The following is a 23,377-nucleotide window of genomic DNA, read 5'->3' as shown; positions in this document are numbered from 1 at the left end:
AAACTGTATCCAGGAACAGGGTAAGGTAACACTGTGTGAAAAACAGGAAGAAGCTAGGTATGATAGGATACATCGCATAGCAATATACATCCAGAAGGATTGTATTGTAGATTATGAAATTGTCCAAAATGTTCATTTTAACGTTTTTCTCAAACTCAGAATGGGCCACTGATCATAGAGATGAATATTTGGAATTATTCTCATAAATTTTTACTATATTTTAATAACTTCTGTGTACATATATTTTTCTGTATTTGATGGAAAAGTAACACAATGTCCCAAAAGCTGACCTTACTGAGCAGCTATGTTCTACCGTGTATTATGTGCATATCAGTTTTACCTAAAAACATTTAATTAAGGTATTTATTCTTTATTATGTGAACTCTGTTACCAAATCAACTGTAGACCAGTCTCTGACTAGTCATCTGAAACACATTGATTCAGTGCAGCCAGCTGCAATACTTGCTGTTTTCCATTATTCATCAGTAAGTCATTCTTTCTTTTAAGATGTTTTTAATATAAAAATAGGTGGTAGAAGATATTAAAAAAAACATGTAGAGCTCAGAGCATATGCAAGGCAAATAGCAACTTGTTCTTCTACATTCAGCAATGAATTATAGAAGGTAAAGAAGTAGCAGTGATAAATTAAAACACTTGGTGACTGGGATGGAGTAGAACATTTCACAGTCTACTCACCACAAATGCTTTTTTTTTTTTTTTGTTAGTTCAGTGACTAATTGTTTTCAAATTTAACAGTTACTGTAATGCTGAGATACTTCACAATACCTGGTAACTGTTTCCTCAGATCATTAATCATTTGTTTCATGTATATCCACAGAAGTTTCCTGATTGCTATTTCTTTTCCTTTTGTCTTTTTGATCAAGATTGTAAATCTTTCAACATGTCTTTCCTGAACATGTATTTTCAAGATAAAAGCAAATCCAGTTCATGCAAATCAAAATCAGTAATAACTTAATAATATTTTTGAATGCTGGTCACTAAGAAATCAAAACTAGTGGATATTCTTAGTTTTCTTTAATTTAAATAATAATTAATTTTTAAATTTAGAAATTATTGATACAGTCTGTAGTTCATAGGACTGCCACCTATGCCACAGCACTCTTGCTTTAGTCTGTTTGGCTTGTTAGACCTCCATCATACATAGTTCTTGCATCCATAAAATAGCTGCTTTAAGGTTAAATTGCCTTTTCTTTTATAGCTGAAATGATAAAGCTAATAAAGTTGTAACTGAGCTACATTTTCAGAAATATTTTAAAAGTTGTATTGTGCCCACCTGGCTTCCCTTAATGTACAAAATCTAGCTGTTTGACATCAGGTATTTGATTAGTTACGTATTAGGCTTCTAAACAGGCTTTCAGTTAGAATTTAGCGAAGAAGATTGAATGTATTTATTAAATTCACAAATGTTTGAGCAAAGTTATCAACGCAAAGGATTTGTTAATGCTTTCAACAGAGATTAATTATTTCAACCACTATGAGGGAGTCCCTAGCTTTGATTTCTGATTCAGCTCTTATATTGCTTAGATGGGCTACAAAGGAAATTCTATTTCTACCCTGAGAAATGTTGTCTTAAATGCATTTCCCTACCTTTCAGTTCAGTGTTTATCTGTGAATGGATTTCTGGTCCGTCCTCCTACAGCCAAAGGATCACTGTGATTGAGGGAGGGAATTTTTGGGAGAGGGGTCATTGGGATTTTATCCAGAGACTCTGGAAGTATTGTAGGTAAACCTGGGCTACCTCTTCTCTATTTGGAGTGTTCAACTGCGTGTGATTTAGACTTTTAAGTTGGACCTCATTTTTTCCGAACCTCCTGATCTTTCTAGCTCTTTCCATTCTTCTCTCTTACAGACCTTTATCTTTCAGTCTCCCAGACAGGACAGGTAGACAAAGGTATTGCTGACTTTTAGAAAAAAATGTACTTTTAACAAAAAGGGAAAGCAAAATGATGTCAAAGGCAATAAATTATGTAGGCCAGACTCAAAAATTATGTGTAAAAATACCCATACTAGTCCTTGTAGCCTACTTTTTGTGCTAGTTTCTTGTAGTTCCCTCATCATTTTATTGGCTATAGTGTATTTTACTAGCTTTCCATTGACATCATATTTTTTATTTTATTTCTCTTCTGCATTTTAGAATTTAAATTTTATTTGTATCATTGTTTAAGAAACAAAGGAATATGAACTGTATGAATATTAACAAAAAAACCTGCAAAACTAATCTGAATAAAAATTGAACACACAGATAACAAAATATGATATGATGATGTAATAGAAATAGCTTCCGTATTGGGAGAATTTTGTACCTGATAATCTAAAATAGGTAATATGAAATCTTTTGCTTCACCATTTAGTATTTCCAAATGAAAACAAAGAACTTTTACCTGCTTGCAAAGAGAAGTTTCAGAATAAGTTTCGGGTGAACAAAACTCTAAAAAAACCCCACCAAACCCAACAAACCAGCAAACTACAATAGTAGTAGTTTGTAGTAAACTACAGAATTAAATTAGCAGTGCACTTTGTAAAGATGATGCAGAAATACCGAAGTTGATCTTTCAACCTTAAGTATGTCAAACATAAAATGAGAAGGGCTGTCAGCATGTACACAACTTCAGATGTACATTTGCTGCGCCTGCAATCTGAATCACTGGATTTTGCTTTAAGATATCTTGGTAACTGCAGTCACTGAATGTGAATATTAACAAGGAACTTAAAAAGGAGGAGGAAAATGTAAGTTTGAAGTTCAGTTTATGGCCATTGTCCCCTGTCATTTGCTATTTGAAACATTTAGTTCAGCCCAACACTTTGAATGTCAGTAAATATTAATTGCAGTACTTCAAAATTCATTTCCACTCGTTTTAAGTATCTGTGTATTCAAACTGCAGGTATTTTAAATAGCTGAAATCTTAAGCAGATGAAGTTTATTTAATTCATGAATAGTTTTGCTCTTTACTTTTTACATTATCTTTCTAGCATAAAGTAATGTAATACCTTTAATATTTAAGAAATATAATTTGTAATTGGATTTAGTACCACTAAGTTGTAAAGCATTAGTTAAAAATATTTTTGGGTAGTATGATACATTTACCTAAATTTGAAGTATGCTATAGCACATGAAGAAAATCAAGCAAATGACCTTCCTCTGCCTAATATGTCAACACTTGTAACATATAATCTGTATTTCATTGTAACAGTAGGGAGCTTGATTTCAGATTTTTTTTTTTTAGTTTTATTTGTGCAAAGCTACTTTTCTTTTTCTCTGTTCTGCTCACACATATTCTATTTTTATTTTTGGGTCTGGCAATGAAAAACAAACAAACAAATAGTTAATCATTCCCATCCATTATTCTCTTTGTGATTCAAGTGCTTAAAATTTCTAAGAGTATGTCTTAAGTCTTCTTATCTGTTTGGCCTCATTTTGATATACTTGCAGACTTCATTTTGTTTTTTCTCTAATTATGTTCATTTATTTAACTTCATAAGCAGGGGACATGATCATTCCTTTATATTATGTATTGCATCCTTTCATGATTTCATAACCCTGCTGCTTTGAAGTCATACTTGTTCTGGAAAGAAGCATTGGTATGAAACACCAGCAGCAGAGAGGTCCTAGTACCTCCAAAATATCTGGAAAAGGGTGGCTTATTTTGCAAAGCATTAGCCTTCATTATTTTGTTTTCCAGTAGGCTGTATATTTTTATATGTTTATTTTAGTGATAGCTAGTTCTGTGTAGAGTTGTTTGGGATGGTGGTTTGAATCTCTTTTTTTTTTTTCTATTTGTATATGCATATTAACTACATTTGTGATGTGCAATACTTTTTCCAAATGATCTGAATTTTGTTTTAAAGAGTAGAACAGTGTTTCTGGGATTGCTTTCATACAAAGTTATCAGTGGGGCATTATGAGAAAGGGTGATCATAATAATGAAGAAAATTGAAACTAACAACAGCTTATATTTCTCACATACTGGACTAGGACCAGTAGAATAAAAGTTCTATTATTAATGTGTCTATTTCAATCTTTAAAGTAGCATTATTGTTTTGCATATGTGGCATTGCTCTTTCACTGTAAAAGTATATTAACATGTTTACAAGAATTTTTTGCAGTAACTGAACCTAGAATTTTAATAAACAGCGTTTCAACATTAAAGTACAACCTTCAATAAGAAACGAAATTGAGAATACAAAGCAGCTGTGGCAAAAATGTGGTGTATTGGCTTATTGTAATACCAGCTGTATGCAATTTGTACTGTATTTCTGAAATTTCATTAATATGTCTTAAGAAGTTTCATTTTCACTTGCTTAAGTCATTTGCTCGCTGTGACAGACAACTCATCATTCACTGCATGTTTAAAGCTTGCTACGTGTTTTGGGTTTTTTTCAAGTGAAAGAGTTTTTTCTTTGCACCTCACCAACTTACCTGCTGAATTATTTGATAAAAAAGGCAGTTGAAACTTGTCCAGTTCAATGTTACAGTGATGGCTCTTTTAATCAGGTATCTCTATAAAACTCCTTAAAAGCACACTGGGCTGGAAGTACTTCTTGTAGTACCTTTGTGTTTGTAAATACAGTTGACTTTCTGTAAAAGAAATGATAAATAAATGGAAGAACTGCATACTAGTTCACCATTTGACATGCTAAAAAGGAATGCTAAGCATTCGGATATAATAGCATTTGAAATAATACATTAGTTATCCAGTTTGGGGAGTTTAAGTACTTTTCAGTCATTTGATCCATTAGACATTTTTTATGAACTGTTTGCTCTCTCTTAGAAATACTGTATGACTGTATTGTGCTTGATAGGGTTGACATTAATTGTGATAAATGGCATTCTGCTATGCATATCATGTATACATTGAATTACAAACCCACTTAATAAAGAGAATTACAGGAGAAGAGAATGTAATAGTTTGAAAATCTCTACTCCAGCATATGATAGTGAAAGACAATCTTGCTGGCAAGAAAAGAGATAATCAGAAATTCATAGTACTTTTGCCAGCGATCTTCGCTGATCCTGATCCAGATTGGTCCTCATGAAACGTGACTGTTGGAAGTCATGACTGTATAGGGGGGTGGAAGGGCAATGGTCATGTCAATTGTGGTATTTTAAATAATTCTAAATTGTGTCTCCATTGTATCCTATGCCATTGGGGCGGGAGGCAGGGACTGTAAGTCTGTGTAAGGAGGATAGCTGCAGGTAGGTAAAAATAATGACCAGTTGCACTAAAACTTTTATTTGTCCATTAAGAATAATTAACTTTCATTAAATTAGGGTAAGGAATCTCCATCCTAGTCACCTAGAAAGCATCTCTCTTTTGAATTGCCAGCCATGCCTGTTTGTGTGGCCCATGTCCATCACTTAAGATATTTTTCTCGTTTCCCATTGTTTCAGTTACAAATTGTATAATTCATTGCTTTTGTTACTACTTTACTAGTATTTTCATCTTCTCTATGGAAAACAGTTTACATTACATACAAAACCCACTTTTGCTTAAAGAATTTTTCTGCAGTTAGTGAATATAGAATTTGACAGATAGAACCAAATAAAAAGGAAGTGCATTTATTGTTTTATCTGATAAAACTTCACTGGTAGTTACCTCTTGATGTCAAATTAGTGTTTCCAAGTTCTCAAATATAAAAGGACAGTGTTGAGTGGCTTCATATCTTCTGCATTGTGTTTTAATAAATAGGAGGAAATTCCAGTATCTAATACTGTTCCTTTGAGATATTGCAGATTCAGGGATGCAGATTTTGCATGCTTGCATTTCTTAACACGACTAGTGTTAGGTCCAGATTTTCCCCTTCATGAAGGTACTGTAATAGCCTCTGAAGTGAATGACCTGATAGATTTGGTGGTGTTGAGGGAAACCAAGGAAGAAGAGGCTTTGAAAATACTTTTTTGCACCTGTTTAGTTTTACTTAGTCTGTTCTTCTGAGAACCGATAATTTGGATTATGTCAGGGCCAAAGTGAGCAAATTATTTGGTTGCATTAGAGATTTAAGATTTCCCGAGCTTTCTCCTCTACCCCACATGCCTTTCCCAACTTTGGTGTGTCTCATATATGAGTGTTTGGCATGGGGGATGTTATAACAGATGATGCATGGCTTTCTGGTCTCTGTTCCTGGTACTGGGAATCTGGGAATCCTCCCGTGACTGAAATATAGGGATTTATGATGCTTTAGCCTTTCCACATGATATAAAAGGTTTGGTTCAAAATCAGAGACATTAATCAGTTTTATTTTTACTATGTGTTATACTTTAGAAGGGACAAGGAGAACAGTAGGTAGGATTTTAAGTGGAAACCTTACGTTAATTTGACCTTACATTTATTTCTTATGAAAAAGTAGTAAAAGGGAGAAATTTTACTTTTGGACAGCCTTCAAAAAGTAGAGTTGTTGTCTGAGGAGTATATGGGGTGTCAGTCTCCTTTTGTGCAGTAGTGGAGGTGGACACCCCAAAAGTCAGGTGTACTTCTCAGTAATTATACCCTGTAATTGCCATGAATTTCAGTGAAAATCAAGAATCTGAAAAGGTTATACTTTCAGCAGTAGTCACCTACCAACACTGTTTAATAATCAAATGACACAAACTTTTCCAGAAGTTTTTCTTCTTTTGCTTTGCTGTATTTCTTGCTCAGAATTATTTTATCTGCAAATGCACTGGTTTCTTCAGTCTTTGACACTCTTATAATGAAAGACCTTCCTTTTCTACAGGTTTAGTCTTTTGTTTAACCAGTTCTTAGCATGTTGCTTTGTTTCTTGTGGATTGCTCCTTTTTACTGGGCCTGCAAGATGCCACACTCTATAACTGTAGTAGTTCTGAAAATCACTTTGTGGTTTTTATTCTTTTTGAATATTTTTAATCCTACTTTTAAAACATCAAAATACAAACTTAGTTTTTTTACATATTCACAGAATTTGGCATATGATGTCTTTTTCTGCAAATAAGAGCTCTGTTTTAAAAATCTTCCAGGCTTTTTTTTTTTTCGCAGCAAGAACAAAAATGATTTTTACATTTCTGTGGCAAACCTGAAGTAAAACCACACAGCTAATTCTAAATATACATAGAGAATCTGAACTTTTAGGAGAAACATTTCTGTACTTAAAATGAATTGTACCTTTTCTACACAGCATCAAATACAGTAACAACTTAATTATTGGCCTTTTTAAAATAGTCCTTAAAATAACAAGGTTTTGGAGAGCCGTTCTTCAGAAGCAATACGGAAAGATCATGTCTGTATGTCTTCAGACCTCTGAGCTGTAAACCATCTTTGTTAGCATTTCAGTAATATACCCTAGTGTGTAAACTTGGCAGTTATTTTATCTAAAAAACAGAACTGAATGGAACTCAGTGAAGAACCTATTCCTATATTGTAAAATTTGCATATTTATACAGAAAGGCTCTGGCTTTAAATGAAGAGAGACTACGTACAGTAGAGGACTTTAATACAAAATAGATACTTCAGTGTTTAATTTGACATAACCAGGTTATTATAGAATGTTCTAGCGTGCCTGGGGGCTGCAGATACGTTAGCATGTAATTAGATACTGTGGGACTACAGATTACTCCAGTTTGTCTAGAGAAATGATCTCTCTGCATGCTCTTTATCACCCACAAATGCAAGGTGTTTATCCTTTTCATTTTAGGCTAAGCCACCTTGAACTACCTCATATATATATTCATTTAGATAAGTAATATGGTTTAACTGACATGGAGTAGTTTGTTACTTTGAGGTTACATATTCTGAAACTGTAACCAGTGTTAGTCAGCTGTGAACCATGTGAACTTTTAGAATAGGTAAAAGGCAAAGACAGCATATTGGACTTGAAATACCTCAAGATTGTCTGTTCTATAACCTCCCCATTACACACGCTTGGATAAGCCTCCTGTTCCTCCCCCCATACTTTTCCATCAAGTTGACATTACATGTTTTACCATATAAAAAGGAATGTGTGAATTGTTTTCTCCTTCTGGTTTAATATTTCCAAATAACCCATTTCATTCCAAACACAATTACCATCTGGTCTTTCTAATTGTGTAACCATGGAAATACTTGAGAAGTTAGTTGTCTGTGTATATTGCTAGTGAATATTCTTGTGACCAACTTTGCCTGACTTGCATTTTTCCTCACTTTATACACAGGCTGGTTTAGCAGGAGCTCCAGCCCGGGCTGTTTCAGCTGTAAAGAATATGAATCTGCCAGAGATCCCAAGAAATATTAATATTGGTGACATCAGTATAAAAGTGCCAAACCTGCCCTCTTTTAAATAACATGGCTACTCCAGGTAAAACCAAGGAAGAAATGTAATAGAGATTTACCGCATAATTGTTTACTAAATAAATGACATGTCTAGCTTTTACTATTTGGATAAAACTCAAGGTACTGTATAGACATAATTTGAAAAATCAGTGTGTGGAGTTGAATGTTGCTTTTGTCTTGTTCGTGAAATTAAAGGAAATGGGTAGTTCCTGTGTGATTTATAAATTACATTCCTGTGCCCTTGTAAGGCATATCACTGTGTCTCAGCTGCTGCAGTATTTTGGGAAAGTATTTAGGATGTTCTTTACTTTGTATAACCTATAATGCTGAGTTTTTTGTATATTCACTAAGGTCTATTATTAGTGCATTCCTTAACTACTTCTGCGGTTTGTCATGGTTATTTAAGACTTAAGTGCAAATGTTGCATGAAAACATTAAACTCTTGTTTTGTTTAAATAAAATAATAACAAACTGAACTTCTGAATACCTGTTTGTCTGAAATCTACTCTTTGCAATAAATCATGTTATTTCCTATTCATGGAGCCAATTGACTATATATAAATACTGTTGTAGCAAGCATTAATGTTGTAGTTTAATCTCTGAAGGAATTACGCGGGGGGGTGTTGTGTTGACCATACTGGCCCTTTACATTTCTCACAAAAGCTGTTCATTATTATTCTGAAGGAAAAACTGCTTTTACTGAAGATATGATGACCTCTGTTTACATATAGAAGTTGAGAAGATACTTACACAATCTGACAGACTTTCCCTGACGGTCTGACTTTGTTTTGGGAAAAAGGGTCTCTGCAGTTGTGGTGTGTATTGTGAGAAGTACAGAATGGGCTGAGGAGATTGGGCAGCTCAGAACTGTAAATGTGGATGTATCAAGTAGTGTGATACAGAAAGACACTCTGGAAGGGTAAATGAGGATACTTTAATAGGACCTCTGTGCCTGGTGACATTTGTGATTCTCTACTTGGAGAATTAGATTTATGAGATACTGGTATTGTCAAGACCTCAGAAGACCTAGATGCTATCACCTCTGTGTCAGTTGCTCAGCTTTTAAACTCTTCTGTGATTTAAAAAAAATAAAGGGGGTTAGTGGCTGGTTTTTATAATTACGCTTTTAAGCTCTGTGTGATGTACAACTCTGTTTAAATGAATAATAAAAATATCATTGGGATATTTAAGAATTCCTATAAAGTTTTCTTCTCCAAAAAAGTATGCAGTTAATACTGTATATGAAAATACAATAATATTGTATCAAGGACAACACATTTTAGGACTAGTCTGAGAGGTCCTGTGTTACTTCAGAAGTTTGGATTTGATGTAAACCAAGCATTCTTTTCCTTTGAGTTGGGTGTTAAGACGTACCCCATAGGATAAACTTGGAATCACATCACATTCTGTGTTTGATCCATAGCCACTATCATTGGTGTCTTTTGAGAGCATTTGAGAGAGAAAAAGAGAAATTACTTTTGAATTAGAAAATCTGATACAGTCTAAGGAATTTTAATATATTTCTTGAGGGGGGAGAAGAAACTTCATATATATTGTTCATATTACATTTAATAAGCATCAGGTAACACTATTTTATAAATGCATTTGAAAACAGAATTACCTTCTCCATATCTCTTGAAAAGAATATTTGTTCTTCCACATTAACTTTCTTAGTTGGAGGCTTCAGGAAATTTCAGGTGGGGTTTAAGGTGGGGTCTTACCTATCAATAGCCAGGCTTTCTTTCATTTTAGTGAAATAGATCTTAGCTCTTAACAATTATATGACTATTTTGAATCCCACTGGTTGTTTTAGCTTTGTATTTTGCATTACTGTTGTTTATACTGCCTTTTTCCTACCTGACAACGTGGCTTCTGCTGGAAAGGATTCTTCTGTGGACAGCTCTTCCATAGACACCAGACTTTTCAAGAAGCTTCTCTGTTTTGTGACTGGCCAGCAAATACTTAATGCAAGACTGTGACTAACAACTGGAGCTTCCTTACTTAGAAAATCGTTGGATGGGAAGAAATTCTTTATCAGATTTTCACAGTAAAATTGCACTCCTTTCAAAGAAATTCTCACACACAGAAGATACACTGTACAGAAAGCCTGAATGGTAGTAGTTTTTTCTTAAATAAAAACAGATGGTATGGCAATGTGGGTTTCCTCAGGGTAGCTGAACCTGTCTATTTGCCACCCGTTTGCCAGAGGAGTGTCTTTAGTTTGCCAGGGGAGATACTATCCTCTTACCATGTCATTTGACACTGCCAGGCCTTAAACTAAAACCAGTCAAAGGAAGATGGGGTACTTCATTGTTAGAAATGATGGAAATGATATTTTTACTCCTGACTTTCTAAGGGCTTGCCTTGTGTTGCGGATATTCAGAAGTTTTCCAAAATGCTGATCTGCTTGTATTCATCACCTTTATGAGAATGATGTTCCTTCTGAAATCTCTCTCCGATTTCACCAGTGTTCTCTTAACTACTGCTTAGGATTTAAAATGGAAATAAGCTGTGGGCTGTAAATGATTGAGGTCTTGATTATAAATTTAAATGTTTTTAATGCTTTTGTAACCGCAAAAAAAACCTGCTTAGCATATGTGTGTGTGTGTATATAACATCATTCTTTCTCACTAGCTGTTGTTAAAAAGGAGGAGAGGTCATCTTGAGTCATCCTTTAGCTGCAGAAGCCTGGCAACTAATTTGCAATACTCCACTTCCATAGACCCCTTCCCACATAGGGAAGTGACGTTCATCAGGGTGCTAGCATGTGTAAATGAGTCACTGAAAACCATTTTTCCTAACTCTGGGCATTTCTTAGAACTGCAAATGAAACATTATTAAACAGTAGCTGAGACTATTTGGTACTTACGGTATCTGAGGCAACACCTCATGTTGGTTTCCTGCGTAGGTTTTCTTTTCTATTCAGTTTCTCTGCTAGTCAAATTCTCTGGGGAGAAAACTTTTCATGTGATCATAGCAGTTTAACTCTAGTAAGTATTATCTGTGCTACTTTTTGAGAGTACTTCATAAATCATGCACAGAGATAATTTTAAGGAGACTGTGTAACATTAATAATACAAATTAGTAGTTAAGCCTCCAGGATATCTTAACTAATCTATTTTTCCTGCATTTCCCCACACCTCCTGTTCTATTGTCAGAAGGTCCCTGTATCACAAGTGATTACTTGTCCCGATATTTCACAAGATAAGTATTTTCTACATTTGTTTCTATTCTGGGAATGCAGGGTGAAGTGCTTTCAGAAAGGAAGCTTGAGGCTTGGGTCTAGTGGCTGTTCAGATTGCTTGTCGTTGAACTGTGACTGTCTTTCTCATGAAATAGGCCTTTCGAATTCAGAGATATTTATTGTGAAACTTGGTAAAGGGGAGAAGATTAAGTGTGATGAGCCCGTGAGAGCACCTGTGAGTTCTGGCAAGTAATTTTTTTGTCTTTGAGAAGAAAAACTCTTTTCTGGGCTACAGAATCCCTCTCAAGTAGTGAGAGGAAAGGTGTTGGAAGCATTTTCCTTTCAGAAGCTAAAGACTTTCTCTGAAGGCCCATGTGGAGCAGACATGATTTTCTTCCTTCTTGCAAGATGGATTCTTCTAAACAAATGGAGACAGGGCAGAAAGGATAAAAGTTCCACAGAGGGAGTAGGCATTCCCAGCTGCCTCCGTAGTCTTGAAACAGAGCAGCTAGTTTTCCCCCTGGGCTAGGGGCAATGAGTACTGCTGAAAAAACCTTTTTACTCTTTTTTTTTGCTAAAAGAAGTATCTCATGTTAGAATCGGCTGAGGATGCTGTCTGCAGTATTGACAGCACAGACAGTACTGTGTCAATGAACTCCCCTCTCCTCTCTGAATAGTGAAGCACTGTTTTGAATATATTTTGAAAAAAGGGAATATTTTGCCACATTACAAGTGTATACAAAATTCCTCCTCCTAAACAGATCTTGCTGCTCTGATTTATTCTGCTTGACAGGAATGGGTGGAGGGAAGTGTCACTTGTTGCATAGGTGAAACTCGTTTAAGTTAGAAACTCAAACTGATGCTGTCTTCCTGTGAGCACATTTGATCTTTTCTTTCTAGTAGTATGTTCCAATAAATGCTAAAATTAGTCTTGAGTTTTACTTAGGCCTGTGCTGACAGCCAAATGGGAACTTGCTAATGTTCTAAGGGTTGCCTCATAAAGCCACTTGATACCGAATTATAGTGTATGCAGGGCATAAAATACTGAAGGAACTGTAAATTAAAATGTCACAAATAATTTTCTGTTTATAACTGTTAAAGAAAAACAGAGCCTAAGTCTTGCACAAAATACATTTCTCAACTTCTGCGCAGAGCGTTCCTAATTTTACTAGGAGCAAGGAAAGCAGCCAAGTACTGCCAAAACAGACTGAAGGTGAACAGTTAATTTCATGAAAAAAAATGTTACTTACTTTTATGATTATAACAAACTGTAAATCTCTCTTCCTCTTTTCATTTAAGGGAATGATCTGTCCTTGCAATTTTTGGTGTTCAATGTTTACCCCAAAATGCTCAATGAGCTCAGATGGTGTTATTACCTCCATTCCATGGGTGGAGATGCAAAGGTAGTCACACTGCAATGTCAGCTTAGCAGCCAGATTTCCTGTCTGTGGAAGTTTTGGCCCTGTGGTGCATTAGGAGTACTGTGAGAGTGTGGTCTGACTGGGGAGGAACCGGAGGTTGAGACGTCCCCTCTTTGCGCAGACTGAGTCTGCCTGTGGCTGGAGTGCTAGAGGCACTTGAGTTGATCCATCATCCATCCCGCAAGGAAGAGTGACATGCACACTTGTGCCGTATTCCACTGCTTTCCTGCCCAGTTTGGCTCTTCTGAAACTCAGCAGCACACACAGGCTCCAAGTGTTGCTTTCTGGGTTGGCTCTGCTGTCCAGCCAGCCAACAGGATTGCACCAGGAGTGGAGCAAATCTCCCTCCAGATTCTCTCTGAACAGGACTGTAAACGTGTCACCAGAGCCGGAGGTAGAAGCACGCCTGTAATGATGACTCTGAACTGCTTAGATGGACAAGTGTGTGGTCTCCCTGTTTTCTTTTGGCTTTCACAGTCCAATCCGTGGACCCTCTTCTGGTATGATTTTCAGCACTCAACCAGCAGAGTTGCTGTGGGACACAAGTTGGATTTCACAGCTTCAGATGTTTGCAGGGTACCTGCATGACCCATGTATATGGCAGGATACCTGCATGATCAGTACACTGTGTGTGCATCTAAAAAACTTGCTTTTGGTGTAGCCATGGTAGGCAGCACCCACGTCTTCTCCACCAAAGGCCCATCCCAGCAAATTTGACCAAGCGGTCTGCAAAAGTGCGCAGAGCGAAGCAAAACTGGAATGGACTCTGCATTCAAAATAGTCGTTACAATAATGTGTTCTGCTGATGTTTGTCAGGACAGCAAAGATATGTCATGATTCCAAGAGCCATCCCGTTCGCAAGTGAGGTGCTGTTTTACTTGATGTCAGATACTGTTTGGGTTATCCTAGGACAGAACTCATGGTTTTGTTCTTCCCTGAGACACCCTGGCATCTCGTGTGCCATAGACTAGCCTGCCTGCGTCTCTGTACAAAGTCTGCTTCACCAGGGAGGACTGGCTGGCTGGCTGGCTGTCATTCTTTTGTATCTTTTCAGGACAGGTATCGTCACAGATACCTCCAGCAAAGTCCAGCAAGGCACATCCTGGCTGCCGTCCCTCTGCAAGGTGTTGTGCACTCATTCAAGATGTGATTGCCCTGGCAATATTCTATATTCATATTCTATATGAATATGTTGCTATATAGAAATATGTTAATCCAGGCATCTGCATCCTGGTTCAGGTTTACCCCACTCGCTTAAAAACAAGGACAGGTAAATGTTGGTTAGGGACAAGCCTTTATAGAGACCTGCATGCTGGAGTCATGGTGCAGGCAAAGGAGGGAGAAGGTTAATATGAGAGCCTCTTGGCAGAGGGTAACATGTGACTTTGTAGTATAGGACTCTCATCTGAGGAAGCTTCGTGAGGTGCTACAGTTCTCCCAGGTGGTATCAGGCTACACAAAAGGCCTGAATTCCAGCTCTCCAGCAAGAGGTGCTACTGCTGAGGTGACCTTCAGGAAAAACACAAGAGCAAGTAGGAACAGCCAGAGCATTTTACAATTCAGTCACTCAGGAAATCTGTAGCAAGGTAAGAAATAGTGCTCATCTTTTTCCTCCTGGCATCAGTGCAACAGATTCCAAAAGCTTAAAAGTATCACCCCATTAAATGAGCGCCCTTGGCCCTGGGAATTTCAGTTCTTAGGAATCTGTTGCAGCCCATTTAAGTAGTTTAATGCCACTATAGTATCTTTCTAGTTTAAGTTAGATTGCAGTTTACTAAAATACTCATATCCAAGCGTTGTGGGTTAGCACAACACAAATTATAGCTGTTCCAGCTGTGTCCTCTCCCAGCTTCTTGTGCACACCCAGCCTGCTCACTTGCAGGGCAGCATGAGAAATGGCCTTGATGCTGTGTAAGCGCTGCTCAGCAATCGCTAAAACATGGGTGTGCTGTCTACAGTGTTTTGGTCACAAATCTGAAACATAGCACCATACGAGCTACGGTGAAGAAAATTATCCAAACCAAAACCAAGAAAATAGCAAGACATAGTAGGATGAGGGAAGAGAAGGTGGTAAGGTAGTAACTCAATAGGTCTTTGCATCATGCATGAAGTCATTATTTTAAATTAATTCTTTCATAAGTATGTATGACGAAGGGCTTCCTGCTAAGTCTCGCTTAGGTTTCCCAGGAGGGAAATATTAAGGAGAGGGCTTGGGTGAAAAGAAATTGGTAGTTTTTTGCAAAGCAGCTTAAAAAGAATGCTGCCCAAAAGAAAAGCCAGAAGGAAAACAAAGGATAAGGAAGATTGTAAAAGAAGAAGGAACTAAACAGATTATTTTATAATCTAGGGATGAAAGTGTGACAGAGTTGTGAAATACTTTATGTTTGTATAGGAATATATATACACACACACATAGGATATTTATGGGGAAAAGATATATATGGAAAATGGACAGGCCTTTGCAAAACCAAATCTTTTTCAGGTAAAGTCAAAGGCAGCAAGCTTTAAACTGCTTCTAAAATATGTGTGTTTTTTCTGACAGTTGCTGGTTAGTCTAATTTTACTTTTCTGACAAACATTTATCTAAAGCTGGTGTGAGTGATGAGGAAGCAGTAATAGAGAAAGACAAGAAGGAAGCAAATGCATTTGGATATAGTCAGTGCTATGTAGTTTAAAATATGTAGTATTAAAGATGTAGTATTAAATATGTAGTGTTAAAAGTGTTTGCAAACATAAGAAATTACTCATACCATGTTAGTGCACTTTCTGACACAAAAGAGGTAATAGGGCTGCTGTTGGGGTGAATATGCAAGGTGCATTCCCTCCTAGCCTCCCCTTTCCCCTAGCCCCCTCCCAGCAGTACTACCTATTAAGTAAATGGCAGACTAAAAGGAGAGGAGGCTTGGATTCCTTCAACGTGTATGTAAATTTCAGTGCCAAGAGTCTGAGATTCCCAAGTGATACTTCCTTTTAAGAAAATTTCTCTCTTCTCCACCAAAAGGATCAACAATATTCCAAAGTCACTAAGTTTGCTTGATATCCATTTTTTTCAGTTTTTAGATATTATTTAGATTTCTAAGAACTGAAATATAAAAGCATATAAGCAATGGAAAGTCTCTTGGTCAAAAATAAGAGTGACTATAACAGGTTGTTTCATACTTCAGAGGTGCATTTAGCAATTCAGCTGGTATGTGTTCCTCTCTGAGTTTGATGGTAACAGCGTATAATGTCCACTAACTGATGTGCGCTGTGCCAGTCATACTTGTTCTTAGGAGGACACGCTTGTGGAATTTCAAATGCCTCTCCTTGTCATTCCCCCTGGCTTTCCTCATCATTTTTAGCAACGAAATTTCAAATAGCAGTTCAAATATGTTGGTAAGATCACACCATTTGAAAGGGCTAGAATCGGTAATGGAGATGCGAAGGGTTATTAAGTGAGCTTTCAAACTGAAGGCACACATTCCTCCCAGGCTGATCTTGTGGATTGTATCTCCTTAGCTGGAGATGGCACCATTAGCAGCGAGCCTGGACTCTTTAGAAGAGCTAAGGAAACTGCAGCCTCTGATGAGCCCTGCAATGCACAGCATGTGCGTGTGTGTCTGCTTCTTGTGGTTCAGTCATGCAATTGCCCTTCCTTCTCCTTTCTTTCCAGTCTGGACGGGGACTGCATGCAGCCCCACGATGCTGAGAGCCCTACAAGGGCTGAGGATGTGCTTCTGTAGCTTCAGGCTGCAGACCCACCCCACGGTGGATTGCGAAAGCAGAGCTGCGTCTGGACAGCAGTAGAGAGGCTGAATGCGGGATGTTTCAAATTAGGGAGAACAGTGAAGACAAGACAGACAGTCCATCGCCTGAAGATGTGCTGCTAGTAGCTTTCCACTTATTCAGTCTTTTTAATACATTTAAACATTGTGGCAAAGGTTTGGGAATTTCTGTGACTAACGACCAAACAAAGACCTGTTTAGCACACAGAGTTTTAGCACAGGGCCAGTGCAAATACATTATAATACCATTTTATGTTGTCCCCAAGCTAATTATTACACCATATGTTTCCTTTGCCTCAACAAAATCATTCTCTTTTCCCCACCCTAGAGTTTCTGGGTTTCAGTATAAAAAAAATCTATCTACTCCTTTGGAGTTTTTGTAGAGATCTTACTCTTCTTTGTAAAGATTTAGCAGCTGAGAGTTTCAAGAGGGCAGTGCAAGTGTAGCATTGGTTTCTAGGTGGTCTGGTGGACAGCTAGGGTCACAGCTTCATGTTCAGGCAGATCCTCTAATCCACTGGCTCACAGCACACTTGGGGAGCTGCAGACCCCCCATTTAGCTGGAAAGGCAACTGTAACTCCAGTTTTTCTGGACAAGGGGTCGTTTAGCTTCCTTGCCTAGAATCAGGCAAGAGTCTGTTTTTGACAAAATGCATTAATTTAGTGGATTCAAAGGAAAGACAATGAAAACTTTGGGATGGGAGTAGAAGCGGAAAAAAGGAGTTTCTTGGCAAGGAGAGAATGGGAGTTGAGGACAGTTCGGGAAAAACAGTTTGAGAGAGAGGTGGTGGAGAAAGACATGGGAAGGAGGACAGGCACACGGAGGGCAGACGAAGAAATCTCTGAAGAAAAAACAGAAAGATGACTCATGAATGTAGGATGGGAGAGTAAGAATCAAGATACTACTGGGAGACTCTGCTGCACAGGGTGAAGTTTGCTGGAGGACTGCCAGATGAGAAAATGAGGAAGGGCTGTGGCTTTGCTGCAGAGCAAATTGTTTGACTGGATAAATAATATGGATCCTATCAAGCCACTGGGGAGGACTATGGGGGAAATTTTCCCTTCAGACTGCTCTGGAACGTCTTCTCCAGGTGTACAGCCTTTTCCACCATACGTGAAACCTTAATACCAAACCCACATTTATTCTACTTTGTGAACACAGTAATTGCTCCAGGATAAAACCAATTTTATTCATGCTAGAGAATTTGCATGAGTTATGCTAGCATATTTGCCAAAGTATATAGGTCCAAATGAGAGCTGTAAAACTTCTTGGTCTTGGAGTGAATACATAAAAGCTGTGTTGGTTTTATTAGTGCATTGTTTTAGTATAAATTTACAGTTAAATGGTATTGCATGTGCCTTTTTTTTTATGGAATTGTTTGGGCAGAGGAACTAGCACAGAGAGGAATGTGAATCAAGGAAGTGATCTAGGGGTTATTGCTGATGCTTATGGAGGAAAATGGGATCAGAGATGTACTGGAAATGCGATAACTTGTGAAATTTCTAAGCTATTATGCAGGGATGGGCTCAAGGAGGGAGATTAGGTAGATAGACAGACAGACAGATAGATAGATAAAAGTACAATGATTTCTTTTCCTACTACTTCTCTAAACTCTTTTCATAACCATGGAAAAAGTACTTTGTCCAAACTGAATAAACCATATCCTTACTTACATGACGGTTTTGCCAAGATGACTGTGCAGCGTACATATGGTCTACCGTTAGGTGGCGACTGAGGAATAATCACAACTGTCATAATTAAACTTATCATGGTGTCTCTGCAGTTTAAAACAACACCCCACCCCACGCCCCCCCCAAAAAAAAAACAAATACCCACACAAAACTTCCAATTTAGGTAACCTCTGTTCTCTTTCCTGTGTTTTCTTAATGAACAGAATCTTACAAAAGTTAAGCAATCAGGAAGATAGAGTTGTAGCTATCTAAAGTGCACTTCTAATCTGAAAAATCATACCCCCCTAATGAAGAAGTGATAGCCTGCAAAATGTTGATCCATAAGAGGTTGTGAAGACCGTCTTGAATCCCTGTTTTGAAGTTTGGGTTTTGTTTAAATGTGTTCTCTTCTCTGTCTCTTTTATTATGAGGATAGCCTTGAAAAGTAGATTTTTAAATGTTTTTGAGCTTGATGTGGTCTGAGTAGGTGTGACTGGGATATTTTCAGATCTACTTATGTAGTAGTACACTTCTTGAACTCCACCACACACAGCACTCATACCACTTGGCACAACCAGCAAAAAGGCTGTGTTACTTCCTTGTGTAATGCTTACGTAGTGACAGTATAAACGTCTCCGTATAGTGGACATCAAGGATTGTGACCTAAACTGTCCTGGCTGTGATGACAGACTAATGCTGCTTAGTGATGGGCTGTGCTTGGGGAAAGGTAGAGGGACAAGCACATTGTTTTTTGGAGAGGTTGACAGACTTCAGGCACACAAAAGTATCCTATTAATTCGCACTGTACTGTGACTCACCGATATAATTAGAAACACGTGTTTATTTGTAGCCCTAAAACTAATGAGCTTGCCTCACTCCTCCTTTAGGAATACTGAGATCCACCTTGTGTTTCAGTGGATCACAAACAAAGGCTAGCACTTTCATGCTCAGCATCACTGTTTATTTAAAAGTGTCATCATTCCCTACCACATAGTAATTCCCAAATGCAACCATTCATAAATCAATACAGAGCAGCTTGTTTATCTTGGGCGAGAGGCATCAATTCAGCAGGTTAGGAATTTTGCGAAATAAGGGTTTTTGGAAAATGATTAGTTGCGACCACAGCTGTTAATGAGTGAATCAGTTGATAGGAATTTTTTATGAGGGTGTTCACTCCATGCAATTTTTGCTTAAAACCAAAGGAGATCCCAAAGCAGCACCTGTGCATGGACTGCTGATGCCCTGCAGTCAAATAGCAGTTCCAGTAACAAAATGTTTTTCTCTACGAGCTTCTCATTCTCTGTTTCTTTGCAGGAAATCTTGAAGGATCTTGGTTTTGTCCCTGAATGGAAAGGGAACAATTTTCAAAGTTTGAAAAGATTCCAGACACTCCTCCTAAGCAGTTCTGAACTGTAATTGGCCTTTACCATCCTTTTTCAATTTTACTAGTAAATCTTACAAAATACCTGCCATGTCATATTCAATAAAGATGATGTACAATGTTTATTTTTATCATACATTTTCCTAGTGAAACACAAATATGGGAATTAAGGTAAAATACTGCATCATGAAGACCTGGATCATGAGGAGGTTAGTGCGGTTTAGCAAGGCAGGATGTTTCAGATGTAGCCATTTTGAATGACCAGTCTGAATTAGACTCATGTAAGAAAGTCAAATATGATAAACAGGTTTTCACTATTAGACCCTGGTGATATGAAGGTTTACAACACCATTCAGTGCAGGTTTTTTTCCTCCTTTGTATGTTATCATTTCGAAAATAAAGTTGCATTTTTTCAAGTTTTCACATTCCAGAACTGTTTCCAGTTTTTGTGATTGGATGTTAGTTCCTTCCCTATTTTATAAATAAGTGATTTTGAAATGCAATACATTACAGGGCTTGCTTTAGTGTAATACGACTACTCCACCATAAAAACAGTTTGTTCCCCCAAGATCCAAACAAACAAAATATGTTCTGTATTTACTTCATGGGTTCAACCACAAGAAATTTGACCTTCACTTAATTGGCATGTTTTTTCTCCGTTTGAAAACATAAAATATCCAACACATTCATCTATCTTACATTAAAACGACTATAAAAGAAAGATGATTGTTTCAGTATGTAACATCTCTAATAGAAGCGGAGCATTTTTATTTTCTGTATAATGCAACAGCAAAAATCTAATATTTTCAAAAGATAAAGAAGATTCTTAATTTCAGGTGGCAGTTAATGTTATACAGGGAGAAACGTGCCTGTGTTTATGGTTACCATTATATGTTTATATAAAACATAATATCTTTATGTCATTCTTCATATCCCTCCAACTTAATTTATGTTATGAAGGTTGTAGGGAGAGGTTACAAGCCAGACTCTTAATTGATTTTGCCGGTTTATACCATCTGCGATTTTTATTCCTCAGTCTTTAGTACCAGGAAATGGCGGGATCAGGAAATCCAGAGCACTGACCGTAGAGAATGTGGGTTTCAAAAAAATCATGCTAGTTTTAACAAAATATAGAGCTGAACTTTTCAGCAGTGCCAACCATTCAGGACTCCACACAGAATCAGTGGGAGCCATCAGTCCATACAGCTGTGCATTGGGAAGGAAACCAATAAACCTGCAATTTGCGTTTCTGACACTGAACAGCACTGATCAAACCAGCTTCTTTGACATCCTTGCTCCTCAGTGCATAGGACTATGCAGGAACAATGGGAACTGAAAGCTAGATCTTGCTGTGAAGCTAGAGTATCTTTATTTAACTGAGTATTTAACTAGATTGAGGGGTTATGCAAGTTTGATACAAGGTCTTGAAAGTAGGATGGGGGGGCTGAACCCCGTGATCAAATGTGCCAGTGTTGCTCCATGCATTTTTGTACTCTTTTGTATTCTTTTGGGACCTCTGTAATTCTGGAAGCCTCTTAGATGTTACAGTTTGCACAAACTCCTCTAAAGAGTGCAAAGATTAGCAAAGACTGGCAAAGAATGATCTAAACAAATCTGTCTGTCTCTCCAGGGTAACCTCAACGACAAGCTCAGCATCAATCTGAAACCACAGGCCATATCAAACCACAAATCATAACATTCCTAAGTGGTTCAAAATATGACTGTGTGTGCAAAGACAAGAAGGTCCATAAGGTCATGTTTAAAAGGCGTTTGAACACCTAACCACTATTGCCATAAGTCTAGGTTCATAAAGGGGCTTTGAGGCTCTGCTTTTGGTGATCTTTTTTCTAGGGAGCAGTTTCTGTTTCCAAAGAGTAAAGTCCTCAGAGAAGCAGTCTAAATTAAAGTTCTCTCTTCACACAGAAAAAATCCTGGCCTGTAATCTGCCCAGCTGTACATTAAATGTACTAACAAGAGGCTCTGCCTTAATATAAGGAATTGCAGGTCTCTGTCTACCTACTTACGTGAATTGGCTTCCAGAGTTCAGAAAAACCAAAATGTCAAACATGATTTTAAACAAGAAAAAGGGATTGGAGTCCCTTCCTGCTGCTTGGATTTCACAGCCCAGCTTCTTCTCCAGTGGATTTGGAGAGCTAGGCTTCTAGGAGTCTACCCAGCAAAGCAGGGTAATGCATGGGAAGATAATCACTACTCTGAGGAAAGAAACAAGGGTTAAGTGTTAAAAGCCCAACAACTGACGTCTGGGTGGATGTGTCTTCCTGAGCATATCATGTGGTGAAGTATACCCTTGTTAACCACTCAAGGACAAGATGCCAACGTCCATGACGCCAAAACAGTTGATTCTGGAAGGTGCTGCATACCCTGAAGCTCCCACTGACCTGGTGCTTTTCAGGGTTCACTAAGCACCAGAGCATCCTGACGGGATTTGGTCCATTGCCAAGCTGATTGGCAATTGTGAAGGCAAACAAAACAGGTGGGTTGGAGTGTCAAATGAGTACCTTGGATTTTGAGAAGAGTAAAGGTGTACTAATATTTCTAGTCCTAAATTAGTCTGAATAAATCTAAAACAATTTATTCCAGCTGCAAGGGGAATGCAGAGAGCTGCATGATATTCTCAGTTTTCCTGTTAAATAGAGGTAAACAAATGACTGCAAAAGGGAGAAATTATCTGTCTGGGTTTTTTTAAGGGTGGGGAGGCAGTTACATGTTGCAACAGGGACATCTTTCCAGTTGAAGACTTTCCTATTTGGAATTTGTAAATGTATTTGTCTCCTCCTTTCCACACAGCTGGACATGAGTGTCGTCTCCTGGAATCGGAATGATCACCCATTCTTACCCAGACAGCTTTAGCCAAGCATTACTTTTGAGCAGCAATATCCCATGACACCTTCATCTAATGCACAACAACTAGAGAAAGAGAACCTATATTAGGATTCAGTTCCTAAATATTTGCCCAGTTCAGAAGGCATTATTAGAACAGTTATGTTCCGTATGCTTGCTTAAACACAGTAAGTAAACCAGAAGGGAGGACAAATTATTCCACGAACAGCAGAACTCATGAAGCCTGACCTCCTCCTCTGTATGCTCTGTCACCCAACACCTCTCCCCGCAATAAGCCAGTTTCCCTTCCAGTATCCCATGAGATCTGCACCTCAGTAACTTGAGATCTTCCTGTGCTGGCAGTGTTTCCAGTTCAGCATTTGCCTCTATGTTCTTGTCTTTTTTTTTTTTTATCCCCTGTGTTTCTGAGGTGAGGAGAGAAACACAAGCTAGAGTTACGAATGAGCTAATGAGCTAGGCAGTGCCACATGCCGAGGGGTCAGCCAATGCACATGGGACGAATGGCCTGTCACCCCATGCCAAAGGGAATGGGGAATAGCTCTTTCCCCAGCTTTGCCCTCAGTAAGAATAACAGATTTTATTTTCTCTCTCTGTAGATATTAACATCTGGGTATTTAAATATCTTTGAGATGTCTAGTTTTGCCACACAGGCTGAAATGGATCAACAGGTTCAAAAGTATGAAGGAGGACAGACGGAAAAATCTTTCTTCCTTGGACTTGTATGCTGATAATACTAGTAAGAATAGCTGCCATTTAGCATTGATAGGCATAGCATAAGCTGTTCGAGACATTCCAATGACATGTAATGATTGTGG

At 37.9% G+C, this 23,377-nt stretch overlaps 1 protein-coding gene across 7 annotated transcripts in view; it reads left to right on the top strand.

Moving 5' to 3' along the window:
• Positions 1–8,803, top strand: part of AP3S1 (adaptor related protein complex 3 subunit sigma 1) — a 34,649-nt gene extending 25,846 nt beyond the window's left edge. For 5 of the 7 annotated variants that reach the window (XM_059833694.1, XM_059833693.1, XM_059833689.1 and 2 more), the window contains one exon: positions 8,162–8,803. In XM_059833694.1, the coding sequence (XP_059689677.1) occupies positions 8,162–8,290 (129 nt within the window). In that variant the 3' untranslated portion in view covers positions 8,291–8,803. Of the gene's footprint in view, positions 1–1,870; positions 1,907–8,161 lie in introns of those variants that run through there. The other 2 variants (XM_059833692.1, XM_059833690.1) reach the window with 1 other exon arrangement.
• Positions 8,804–23,377: the final 14,574 nt, after the last annotated feature.

The sequence above is a fragment of the Gavia stellata genome, chromosome Z (genome assembly GCF_030936135.1).
Source record: "Gavia stellata isolate bGavSte3 chromosome Z, bGavSte3.hap2, whole genome shotgun sequence".
NCBI classification, from domain to species: Eukaryota; Metazoa; Chordata; class Aves; order Gaviiformes; family Gaviidae; genus Gavia; species Gavia stellata.
The sequence above is the reverse complement of the archived record's forward strand: the minus strand, read 5'-3'. Positions and strand labels throughout refer to the sequence as shown.